This window comes from Spea bombifrons, chromosome 7, assembly GCF_027358695.1.
Source record: "Spea bombifrons isolate aSpeBom1 chromosome 7, aSpeBom1.2.pri, whole genome shotgun sequence".
NCBI lineage: Eukaryota > Metazoa > Chordata > Amphibia > Anura > Pelobatidae > Spea > Spea bombifrons.
The window spans coordinates 34,411,562-34,424,084 of NC_071093.1; the positions used below are offsets into that span (position 1 = coordinate 34,411,562).

General features: G+C 38.4%; 1 protein-coding gene across 10 annotated transcripts in view; it reads right to left on the reverse strand.

Annotated features, from left to right (window-relative positions):
• Positions 1-80: 80 nt before the first annotated feature.
• Positions 81-12,523, reverse strand: part of MAP2 (microtubule associated protein 2) — an 83,740-nt gene continuing 71,297 nt past the window's right edge. For 6 of the 10 annotated variants that reach the window (XM_053470415.1, XM_053470417.1, XM_053470411.1 and 3 more), the window contains 8 exons: positions 10,443-10,649; positions 10,127-10,261; positions 7,307-7,365; positions 5,808-5,955; positions 5,330-5,670; positions 3,644-3,725; positions 2,957-3,069; positions 81-1,391 (listed from right to left, as the gene is read on the reverse strand). In XM_053470415.1, coding sequence (XP_053326390.1) covers positions 1,176-1,391; positions 2,957-3,069; positions 3,644-3,725; positions 5,330-5,670; positions 5,808-5,955; positions 7,307-7,365; positions 10,127-10,261; positions 10,443-10,649 — 1,301 coding nt within the window. In that variant the 3' untranslated portion in view covers positions 81-1,175. Of the gene's footprint in view, positions 1,392-2,956; positions 3,070-3,643; positions 3,726-4,589; positions 4,683-5,329; positions 5,671-5,807; positions 5,956-7,306; positions 7,366-10,126; positions 10,262-10,442; positions 10,650-12,523 lie in introns of all 10 variants that reach the window. The other 4 variants (XM_053470421.1, XM_053470414.1, XM_053470420.1 and 1 more) reach the window with 4 other exon arrangements.

Genomic DNA, 12,523 nt, shown 5'->3' on the forward strand with positions numbered 1-12,523 from the left:
CTCATAATGAGCAATTTCATGCTAAACAGCTTTGCTGTTTAATTTTTTTTTATTATTTTTTTTTTTTTCAATGCATGTCATTTCTTTTTTTTTTGCATTTTTTTATATAGGAAAAATGAGAAGCGTTCCTAACATTAAATTATGCCTACCTAAAACTGCTTTACCAAATGGCGCAATAGACACAGATACTGTGAGTAAGAAATGGAATTTTCAAGTATATGAAAGGGTTTCGGGAGAGTGAATGAAAACATGGCCACAGAGAAATATATATACATCTAGATTAATAATACTGTATCAAACGGGTGGAAAAAGGTAGCGGAAATGTTTTGCCTATGCACAAAGCTAAGTTTCTTTTCATGATCTCTGCTGCTTGAAGGAGTTTGATGCTCCACAGAGCAATGCAGGTCATCTGAGCAACTACGAGTCTAACAACTATACAGGAACTAGTCATAAAACAAGTGCTTTACGTTTGCTGTTCCTTATCCACCCTGGATCCCCATTTCTTCTCCTTCAGTGGCCCGTTTTTCCATTAGCATGGTCAGCTTGCATGCTGACAATGATCCGGCTTCTGTGACATGTACTAGCAAGTGTGTTTATTTCTTTTTAAAACCGATCACATTTCTAGGTGGCGCACGGCAGAAAAGCATTAATGGTAGTCACTAGCCAATGGGGATTGGTTTATGGAAGGTGGACCACTATCTGAACAGGGAGACGAGCAGCCTCTCTAACTGCACATGGCTCTTATACAAACTTTGCTTGGGTGGTTGGCAGGCACATGTTGAAGTTACACCAAGTACTTTAGGGCTCCATGCAAGACTAGTCAAGAGCAGTGATTACAGCTGGGGTGATGTTTTGGGAGTATTCTAATATGTGAGGTTTGCTCTTAATTCAGTGAACGTTGATAAATCAGAATGAGGAAACCTGTCTATCATAATCATAGGATCCCTACTCTCCATGGAGGATTTCAGTGGAAAATGATGTACGTAATGAATAAATCTTGACATAGATGTTGTCTTTAGGTAATATCTGTATGCTGTGTAGAAGGATCTGTTAAGTAATGGATGGGATACCTGCTCTGAGCCCAAATCCTGCCAAGAGCTCATGCGTAAATATTATCATTATTAATATTATTAATATTTATGTTTAACTTCATACACTGCTAAATTAAAACACATTCATAAGCCCTGTTTGGCCAGGGCTGCAGTGACGTCTTCTGCTAGGGTAGCAAGCTGTGGGGACTCTAGCAGATTGATGCTTCCAGAAGAGGACACATTGCTGAGACGGCGTGGGGAAGCGAGGCTGGAGCGACCTGGGGATTGTGTGATGATTTCTGCGCCATGGTCAACACGGGCCTTAGCACTCTCTCGGAAATTCAGCTTCTGGCTGTCAATCTGTGGAAAGATGAATATGCATATATAATAGCGTTCTGCAAAGACTCTTCCATATTCTTTGATACCAACGCCAGAACGTCACCTGAAAAAACAATGTGGACCCAATTTAGCTGTGCGCTTTCTAACTTATATTGAAAGGATTCTATCACGTTCCAGGTTAACCCTGATTGTTATATCTACATGCTAATGTAGTGCCCAAAAGAGAAATGTGATGCAAAAGGGTTAATAGTGTGAAGACATGTTGTTAAGGAAGGGGTTAATATGTAGGTTTTTTTTAGCTATCCTATACATAAACAAGTATAACAGGACATTTTTGTTGCTGGTTAGTATCCGTGTATTTTGATTGGTTAACATATATGCATTATTTAATGAAAGTGTCTCTTTATCTGCAAACCTGTTAACCCCTGCCTGTCCACAAAGGCTTGTGCCGCTGTGGGTTAAAACCACCCAGAGATATTTAAAAAATGCCATTTGTTTTCTGTTGTGCTTTATGTGGAAGTCAGCCGTTTCAAACTGGTATTTATGATAACAAACCTTCACAGAAGTAATGCACAGTTAAAACAATTCCCGGAGCAAGATATTAATACAATGGGAAATATGGCCGCTTGGTGTAAAGTGAAAGTTACAAAAGGAACCATTCTGCATGTTAGGAACGTGTGTGTTGTAAGTAGGAAAACTTGTCTGATATAATATATATTTAGTTTGTGGACTACAGTCCCATGACTCTTGTCAAGAATGTTGAGGAGGGTTATGGGAGTTGTACCGCACAATAGTGTATGCATCAGAGGGGCAAAAGCGTGTCATATCTAGATTGTTTTCTTCGTATAATTATGGCAATTAGGTACCGTTCTTAGGGGTTATTGAGGCTTTTAAGAAAAAATATTTAACTTTTTTATTATTTCGTATGGCACGTGCATGTTTAACTTTTTTCCATTGTTACCATTAAATCATGTGACGCATTACATAAGGTGATGCTGTTTATAAGTTTGACACCTAAATTTAATTAATAGTAAAATGGCTAATATTGCCCTGGCCTCCCAGGAAGGTTCAATTATGGATCTTGATTTTCTCTGGCCCCCTGTATTATTAGTTTGTGCCTCCCTGACCATTTAATTATATGCAATTATATATAAGTAGAACATTTTAAGCATTTCTAATTAGTCAATTTTTCTTCTAGCTTCCCAAGAAAATTTGAGATCGAGCCAACAAGGATGAGCCAAAACAATTTTTAGAAAATCACTAAACAAATAGCTGATCCCTTCTGCGTTTTCTCTGGGATTTAACTTTCTGGGAATGGAAATGTTACACCACTGCTGGCTCTACTAATCATGTTTCTACGTTTCAACTGAATTCTATTTTCATCTATACGTCCTTAACTGGTTGTTCCTTTACGATGTACGTTCAATCTTTGTCAGTTCTACCATGCTGGCGTTACTTTCATGATCACTAGATATGTTTTTCAACCTATGTTTTTCACATTTCAACCTATAAATGAACTCTTAAGTGGAGAAAATTTCTTTCAAGAGTACAGTTGTTCAGTAAAATTAGTAACAGGGTGCACATACCTTAATGTTACCACCTCCAGGGATATGGTGAGCGTTATCCAGAGAACCAACCTTTGCGTGGGCCTTCTCCTTGAAATCCAATTTCACACTCTCGATTCTCACATTCCCACCTCCTGGAAAAGACAATAATACAATATCTACACCACTGCAGAAAGCTATGGTACTATAAAAATAGAAACATCTAGACACAAGTCACTACAGCACAAGGAATAAAAGATTATATATTAACACAACACGGGTATAAGGTTTCTTCTACTGAATATACAATGTATCCCAGCGGGCAGTTGTGGCCACATGCCCTTGACATGCCAGTCAGGACACTATATGAGCATAAATACTTGGATAACGTGAGGCTTTTATTTAGCTGGCTGTTCAGATCAGGACTGTATGGAACAATAACTTGTAATAGGATGTTGAGCACCCTGTATTTTAAAGGAAATACATTTTTGTTCAGCTAAGGACAAGATGTTTGGATCTAGAAGCAAGAACATGGAAAAGTTGAATTTGTATGTTTTTGCTTTTTTAACCAAGTCAACTCTATACTTTTTATGTTTTCACATCATATAGATCAAAACATATTGTTTCTAGGAATTTCAACTACTAATAAGTAGGCCACTAGAAATTTTTTTTGGAATCCTGTTTTGCTTATCCTGGCACTTGGGTCTTCTGTTCTTACTTATTCTTTACCTGGCCGGTGGTGAATGTTCTTCAGAGATCCACATTTGGATGTCACATGACTCAGGTCAATCTTCTTGCTTAAAATGTGGACCTGCAAGAAGCCAAAACACAATGTTAAAATTAGAAAAGCAGACTAAAGGGTGAACCAGGGAGAGTAAACTCTAGGGAGCGCAGAATTCATTGCATGCTACATAATGCGTGGCAGAATGAAGTTGAGTGCAGCAAGCTTCTACAAACCCAAGAACATTTAGACGTTAGTTTCTCTACCAAGGAAAGTTAAGACACAAGCTTTTAACAGAGGAGTTCCCAGCACCGGTTAATCTGACCTTGAGCAAGGCTTGAAGTATTCTGTGCACCCACTGCCTCCCACAGAAGAATGGGAGAAGGGCAGTATGGTCTTTGGCTCTGGTACATTGAGTAATGGAGGTGCAACCGCTATGATATGAATGGCCACCAAATGATTCACTAGTCATGACATGGTCCTAGGGTTGTCAACATAGCTGATAGCTATTAGTGATAGCAATCTTTTAAATTACCCCAAGACAGGTTTTTTCCTTTCTGATTGGTAGGTGACTTTCATTAATACTTCTGACTTCGACTTCTGACCCCACATTTCTCTTGCATGTATTTCTTTGATTTATCAGAATTTAATTGTAGCCAATGGTTATCCTATCAGAATTTCCTAAGCAATATTAAAACCTATAATCTCTCCTACATCCATGCATTTGAAACACATGATAGCTGACTTCAAGAAACCTGCTCGCGTCATTAGGTTAGTTTTGGAAGCTCCCGGAGTGAGGACAGGAGTAACAGTGACAAAAAAGGACAGACCAGGTACTGACATCTAATGTGTGCCCAAAAGTGGATACAGCCTTGTAGGATCTAGAGAAGAGTCGCCAAGGAAGTGAGGAGGAAGTGAGGAGGAGATCCCATACCAAAATGTACCCTTACTTACATTTCCACCCCCTGCACTATGACTGATGTTATCCTTGGAGCCACAACGAGACTGAACTCCACTAAAATCAATCTTCTCATTTAAGATCTTAACCTACATGGAATGGGAGGCAGAGTAAGAGAGCCCGAGTAATGTATGGGGGACAGATACCATCAGGAACACCGCTGCTGCCTTACAGTAGATATAACGGGAGCGATCCGGCCTTTTTGATCATTTTCCGCAATTTTTTATTTTATTTATCATAAACCATAATTTATAAACAGTGGTGTATTAAAAATGCTGGACCCCCCTGGAAGACTTACAGTAAAGACCCCAAAGCTCCTCCTATACACACAGTAATATAGTTACACACACTGTAACGTAACATACTTACACATACATTAGCATACTTACACACATACATAGTAACACACAAACAAATATATACACTAATGCACACACCATAACATATCTACACACACACCATAACATATCTACACACACTAACCCACGCACGGTAACGTACTTACACACACGTACTGACTTACTTACACACAGTAATATACTTACACGTACAAACACAGTGCTGACACACACACTTACACACTGAAATACATACACTGTAACATATTTAAACACACACTTACGCACATACACGCATTTTAACATACACACACACACAAACTGATGCAGTAACATACTTACATACTTAAATCTACATTAACATACTTTCACACACAGTAACATATTTATTAACTCACCTGTCCACCCTTAGGTTGATACTTGATGTTTTCTGTGGATCCAATTTTCGATTTAATATTTTTCAGGTCTGGCATGGGTTGATTTGAGACACGCATTTGTTTAAGTGTTGCAGGAGACTTTGGAGGTGTGCGGAGGATTGCCACTTTTTTCTCCGCATAGTACATGGCAGATTTTGGTGTACCTGGAGTGCGAGGTGTGCGGGAGTAACTTGGGGTACCTGGTGTGCCGGGTGTTCGAGAAGCATAGCTTGGTGGTGTACCAGGTGTAATAGCAGTAGAGCCTGGGGTAGTTGGTGTAGAAGTGCCACTCTTACCCGTTCTACTCCAAATTGGCTCAGACCCTACAAACAAAACAAAATATCATCAAACTAAACAAAATACATGCTACAAAAAGTATTTGATAAGTGATAGGCTTGAAATGTATTTCTTATACTGGTTCTTTGTTTAAAGGTAATTACAGTCCGTAGAAAACACTTACTGGTGGTGCGTCGTGCTGAGGATGACACAGACATGCTAGTAGAAACCGAGTTTTCTTCTTTCTCTACAGGGAAGATTTTCCGGGTGGGGTGGATGGAGGAAGGTCTTGGCAATGATGAGCGCTTTTCTGGACTCTTGTTTGTACTTTCCTACAAATGTTCAAACTTATTATGGTATCTGAAGACTTATCAGCAGAATAATGACATATAAGTCTGCCTGGACCTAAGGGTTTATTAAAAAAAAAAAAGTTCACCCCTATAAGAATGCTATTTCTAAAATGTCAAACTAAACCATAAGACTAAATTTCACACCCAACCCTGTTCTCAAAAGTCTGGAATATAGTAATGCCAATCAACAAATTTACATTGATAACATGAAAGGCATTTAACCAAAGTATTGCTTTGTTTTGTTCTATTTACAGATGTGTGGTGTAAGCCAAGAAAGGTATATATTGACATGCAAGCAGTGGGTGGCTGGCAAAAAGACTGGGTTCTTCAGCAAGTCATGGTAGATCTTTCTTGTGTCCGGTCAATTTCTATGTTAGTGTGCAGTATAGGTGTGATTATTGTGCCACATAATATACCGTAATAGAACTGGGTGTTTTGTAATGGGCTATATGTAGGCTACATAGAACTATCCTTTCTCTGTCATATTTACTTTTCTATCATCTGTTTTACTTTGATTTCACATTTGAGTGAAGACTGGATGATATATATATATTATATAATATAATATATACATATATATATATATATATATATATACACACTATGCAAGAGGGCCCTTTCTAGCAAACAATTCTTCAGAAGTTGTGGACCGGGGCTTGACAATAATACATAGATTACTATATCTTTAAATACGAATAAACTCAACCACCACTACAATCATTGGGAAAAGCTAGAGGGAGAAGTCTTATCTCATGGCCAGGGGTGTATATATAATGGTGAAAAAGGTCATGGCAGGATAATGTATATAAAAGAATAAAAAAAAACAGTTATAATAACCATCAAAGCAAGTATAGATCTCAAGCAAGTTGCATATAGTATAAAAGTATAAAATAAAAATAAAATGAAATAAAAAACGTAATTATTAGTGGTAATGTAACAGAGACACAAAATTATGTTGGAAACATAAAAAATGAGGGAAAATGCAAACAAAATAATGACACTATTAATGAGCGTGAGAAACATAAGATAATTAATTCCAAAAAGAGGGCATAGACACTGTTCCGTGCCAATTTTTTTATAGCCATTCAAATATTTAAGATATGTACAGTAGAAAGTTGGGTGGTTTTATAAAATTAAAACAAATACTCTTAGTAAACAAGTATTTATGGGGGCCACATTTTGTAGAGCATTTTCCAAAATGTATTAATAATAAATTATGAATTAAACAAGTTGTTTTATGAAACAATTTGATATTTTCCATGAGAACCCGCTGACTTATAGCTGAAAACCTTAACAAGTAAAATGTAGAAGGTGAATATAAAAGGCTACTCACCATAACCTTGTCTTTGGCCTGCCGAACAGCACTAGAGGCATGCTGTGACTCCCCCCCTGCTGGCATCAATGCAGGAAAAAGAAAGGGGAAAACGTAATGGTTATGGCAAGATCTTGTGTGAAGTGAATTGGTATATACCATGGTGGGGAACACGTGGTCCCCTCAACTCTTGAACTTTTATCATTCTCAAACCAACTTTGGATGCAAGCTGTAGTTCAAGAACATGTAGATGGTCCACAGGATCTTTATCCCTGGTCATCAGGTGACATCCAAATTAACATTACTTATTTACTGTAAAATTCTGTGACTTTTATTTGCCTTTGTTGCAGTCTGTTTAGGGCTGCCCCGTGTGTAGCAGTCTACACTTTAATACACAACACAATCACCTGCCATTTACCTTCATCTTTCAAATTATTTCATTATTACCCCTAATTGCGAAGCTGTCTTTCCAAAACACACAACATGCATGATGTATGAAAATGACAACGAGCATCAGAACTAGAACATTACGAAGCAAAATGAACTACGGAGTGTAGGCTTATGTTTATTACCCCCATATGACATATATGGTTGAGATCACTACTGGTGATGAAAGAGATTATAATAAATAATAATATAATATATCTGTAAGAATGAAAGCAGACTTGCTTGAACCTAGCAACTACTAATACAATGTTAGAGAGCGTGGTAAGAGGTGGGTTTAGCCTTAGCCGGACCTGGGAGACGAAGGACCACCTGTCCACCATACCAGAAGAGACACCTTGCACGTCTCAGCTGCAGAGGGTCATTAGGTGGTCTGGGAGCTGCAGTGGAAGTCTATGCTGCTACAACATAGGCCTCCATTGGCTTTACAGCACCCTAGGATGGTTAGGATAGATCAGTAGGTTTACGCAGGACAGCAAGATGAAAACTGGGACACTTTGCTGGTGTGCTAGATAGTCTGGATCCATAAACTGCTTGGGCAGTCATATGCAAACTATACTTAACACAAGGGCAGTCGGTGCACGGTTGCTTGACATTCCGAGGCTTAGTCATACCTATCGCAAGTGATTACTATAAGATATCCTATAACTCAATAAAAAAGAAAACGAAGAAAGACCAAGCTTGTGAACCTCAAAACAAGTGCACAGATGTGCAGGAAAGTGATTCTAATTTAGGTAATTTTGATTTATTTATTATTTTGATGTACCAGTGGTCCATATATATATACGGCTCAAGTATAATAGGAAGAATTATTTAAAAACGTCATCTGCTCAAGTGTACTCAAAAAATCCGGCACTGCTGGTAAAAATGCACCACAATCTAAATTATTGTTTTAACTGCTATGTTAATTTATTTATTACACTGCTTAGCCAGAGGTCCTAGAAATAATGTATTGCCATTTACTTTCATAAATGTCAAATAGGTTTTATGTCACTTGTCTAAACACATAAAATCAAAGTGGCAGCAAAAATGAAAAAAACAGTCTAATGCCCTTGTGCCTTTTTGCTCCATCTGTCCCTTTCAAGAATATGGCAGGGGGAAAAAACAACACAACAAAAATAATAGTGAAAACTGCATGGTGCTAAATAAGATGATGTACAAAGCTGGTATATGTAAAGAGATTAAATACGTATAGATACATAAAATAAAGTTGCCAGATGTATGTTATTTTGACGTATTCTGTGCTCAGGTTGTATATTCCTCTCTTTCAGTATTCAATATTTCAACAAGGCGGATAAAGAAAACCTTATTTTGTTGTTTTAGTAAAAAATAATTTTCCTGTTGCTTTGTGAAAAGAATTGATGTAGCTATAAAATCGTTCTGGCACGAACAATTCTGATGCTTGAAAAAGTTACTGAAAAAAGAACTATTTGGCCCATCTAGTCTTCCCATTTTCCTGATGTAAGACTCAGACCTTAATCAGTTCTTGATCTTGTCTTAGATTCAGGATAGCTTTATGTCCATACCTGGGAACTTCTGGGCTCTGGCTACCGGGTACCTTCCCTTGCGGGATGCGGCCAGGACTGCCTACTGACGTCAGTGGGCGGTCCCGGGACGTCAGTGGGAGGTCAGGGGGAGTTCCCAGTGACGGCAGTGGGAAAAAACCCAATTTTAAGGGAAAATGGGCGGGGAGCGGGGTGTGTCAAGACCCTGCTCCTGCGACCCGGAGGAGTCGGGTCATGACCCGGAGAACCGGAGAAGTAGTGCTTCACCCGGCAATCTCTAGGTCAAACCCGGAGAGTTCCCAGGTATGTTTATGTCTAGCCCATGCGTGTTTAAATTCTCACCACTTTTGCTGGAAGGTTGTTTCACTTATCTACTGTCCTCTCAGTAAAGTAAAACAATTATTGATCCCCTATAGAACTAAATGTAGATATCAAGTTGATGTATTTTAATGTATGAGACGGAAGCAAATCAATGAAATGTATACCATGGATGCAATCTTTCATGAAGTTTCCACCAGAACAGAGACATGGATATACAAATTTCTAAGAAAGCACTAAAGTCACTATGCCAAGATACAACCAATGAATTCTTATGGCTCTCGCAAGCGAATGTGATCATGAGGTCTGCAAAGAAATGAACAAGATTCCATAAATAAACAAATACCACAGGAAATCAAATAAAAGCGTAACAGAAAGAAAAAAGTTGCAAGGCAATTTTGTGGAAAATCAGATTTCATGGAGCCTGGACGTACTCTGAAGTAAAATAAATAAGAAATAAAAGGAGAAGAAATTCGGCAGAGATGAGTTTTGCAAGCAACACAACATGGAAACCAACTAAAATAATGTTTGCCAGCCACATTTGCAAAAAACAAATACTGAACAGAGCAGTCACCTGCCGGCTTCCTTCTCGCACAGGCCAGTTGGGCAGGTCTAGACTGCTTGACGGCAGGTTTTAAAATAATTTTCCTGGATGGAGAGTGGGCCTGAACGTCAGACTTTTTAGAAAGTTCAGCTTTCTTAAGTACAGCTATATGTAGGGAAAAAAAGAAGAAGAGACACAGAGAAAGAAGGAGAGAAAGCACATAGTCAGGGGGGTACAGTCACAGTTTATACATTCCTTGGACCTATATTATATTCGTATTAAAAGTAACCATATTTAAGTCCCTTGGTGGCTGCACCAATGTGTATTAAGAGAAATGATGATGGACCTTTTTTCCTTCTCACTTCATCCCTGGAGGTTGCGCTGGATTCCCTTTTGGTTATTTTCCTCTCTGGAGTAGACACTCGACCGCGGCCAGATTTGAGAGGCTTTTCTTTTCTATGCTTCTCTACGGGAGGCCTCTGCAAGTCTCGGTCAACCTTCTCTTCCTTAGGGATGGGTTCTATAGCTTCAGTCATAATGCTCCTGTCATCATCTGTATGGTATAAAGAATTAGGAAAGCAGAAGAGATGGAAAGAGAAGGCATCTTGCAACCTTCAGAAGGATTATGTAACCCACTTGTATGTGTCCTCTAACTTTTTTGATAACAAAGTCTACTCCTACATTGAAACTGCCGATCGATAAAATACTGCAGGGCTCGATCCATATGTAACGCTTAAACCTTAGAATCTGCAGGGTCTCGGTAACACGCAGATATCATGTGGTGATTCAGGTAGTGGAATCCATACCAGTGAACAGCTGCGCTAATCCTTTAATAACCTATGTGAGCTTAATGCATCTTGTTTTTGTACCATGAATTCATTTACATTTTATTTACCATCCTATGGTTTAATTTTTTTGTGTGTGTGATTCATGAATATGAGCAAGTGCTAATTATATTGTTCAATAACTTATTTAACTGTCTGCTGTCTAACCCGGTACGCCCCCTCTTCTTACTAAACTACTAATTATGCAGATTTGGTTGGGCTGCAAAAGCCAACAGCTGCTCGTTGTGTTGAAATGACTTTGTTTCTACTGTTTACATGTTCATTTCAGTTGTCCTGACTTCTATACAGCAGCTTTGTGCACGAATAACCCCAACCCCCACAAACCAGAATGTCTCAATAGCCTTCAGTCATACACTGGTAGAAGGGGCTTCTGTAGTTATGCCTTTTACCACTTGACTTTGCTGACACAGGTTTTAAGGTTTTAAGAGACTGCAAGTTTTGTATTAAATATAGATGGATATGTAATTCTATTATAGCATGAATCAGTGTAAGGTTTTTTGTATTATTCTGGGTCTCCTCTAAAAATGATACCATCAATGGAACACAAATTTGACCCACCTAACACGGACATATTTTGCAGTTTAATGTGGCTAAAGGCAACTTAAATAATGTCTTTAGGAGGAATCTACTATTGTCATTTGAACTATCTTGGAACCCTGTAATGAGGCTGTCACTGATACCTGGAGCTGCATAAAACCTGCACCATTGTGACATCCGACCACTTGAAAAGTATTTCAAAGGGTCATCAAAAGGGAGATTGACTTATTTTAATTGTATCAACAAAATCAGGTATTCTTGGGTTAGAGATTATTCAGTAGGTGGAAATAAGCAGGTTTAATGAAACAATTTACAGAAAAATAACTTCTTATGAGGAAGCTCCCAGATTTCTTAATGGGGAGGGTTCAAAGGAAATGCAAATAATCACAATAAATGAAATTATAAAAATAGCTTTATACTGTATGACCTGAAGGGCAGGGATAATCTAGACACATCTCCATCTACTGTGTTTCCCTTGGTTTTCAAATTTGGTTCGGTTTTGTGTTCAAAGTTTTGTACTGTGTCCTGGTGAGCGGGCAAATAGCACAGTAGAAGGAGTAGTCTCCTTCCATATCTTCTAGCTTTGTTGCTGCAAGATCTATGCCTTTAGTGGCAGCTGGTGAAGGATGAATGATACACCTACAGTAACAACACATTACAAGGGCTCCAAGCTTGCTTTAATAAATGTGTATATATATAAATCTGCATTAATTGTTTTATTTCCACAAGTTTGCAACAGGGTTGTATGTAATGAACATTGTCAGGGGCCAGGCTAATTATTACATTGCATCTAAAATGTTTTACAATGAACCCGTATACTTTTTAGTTTGCAAAGTGCATTCCCATTTTGGCTAATGACTGCAATGTTACCATATTTTACTATTTTAAGTATGTCCAGGTGTGGTTGAATCGCATCTCCTATGACCCTCTACAAATGTTTGGCAGAATCGTGGCAGTTCAAGAACAATTGCCCAGTATTCTATTTGTATGCAGCTTAGTAGGTCATATGTTGTTGAAACCTTTCTATGTTGTCAGGCCTACATAT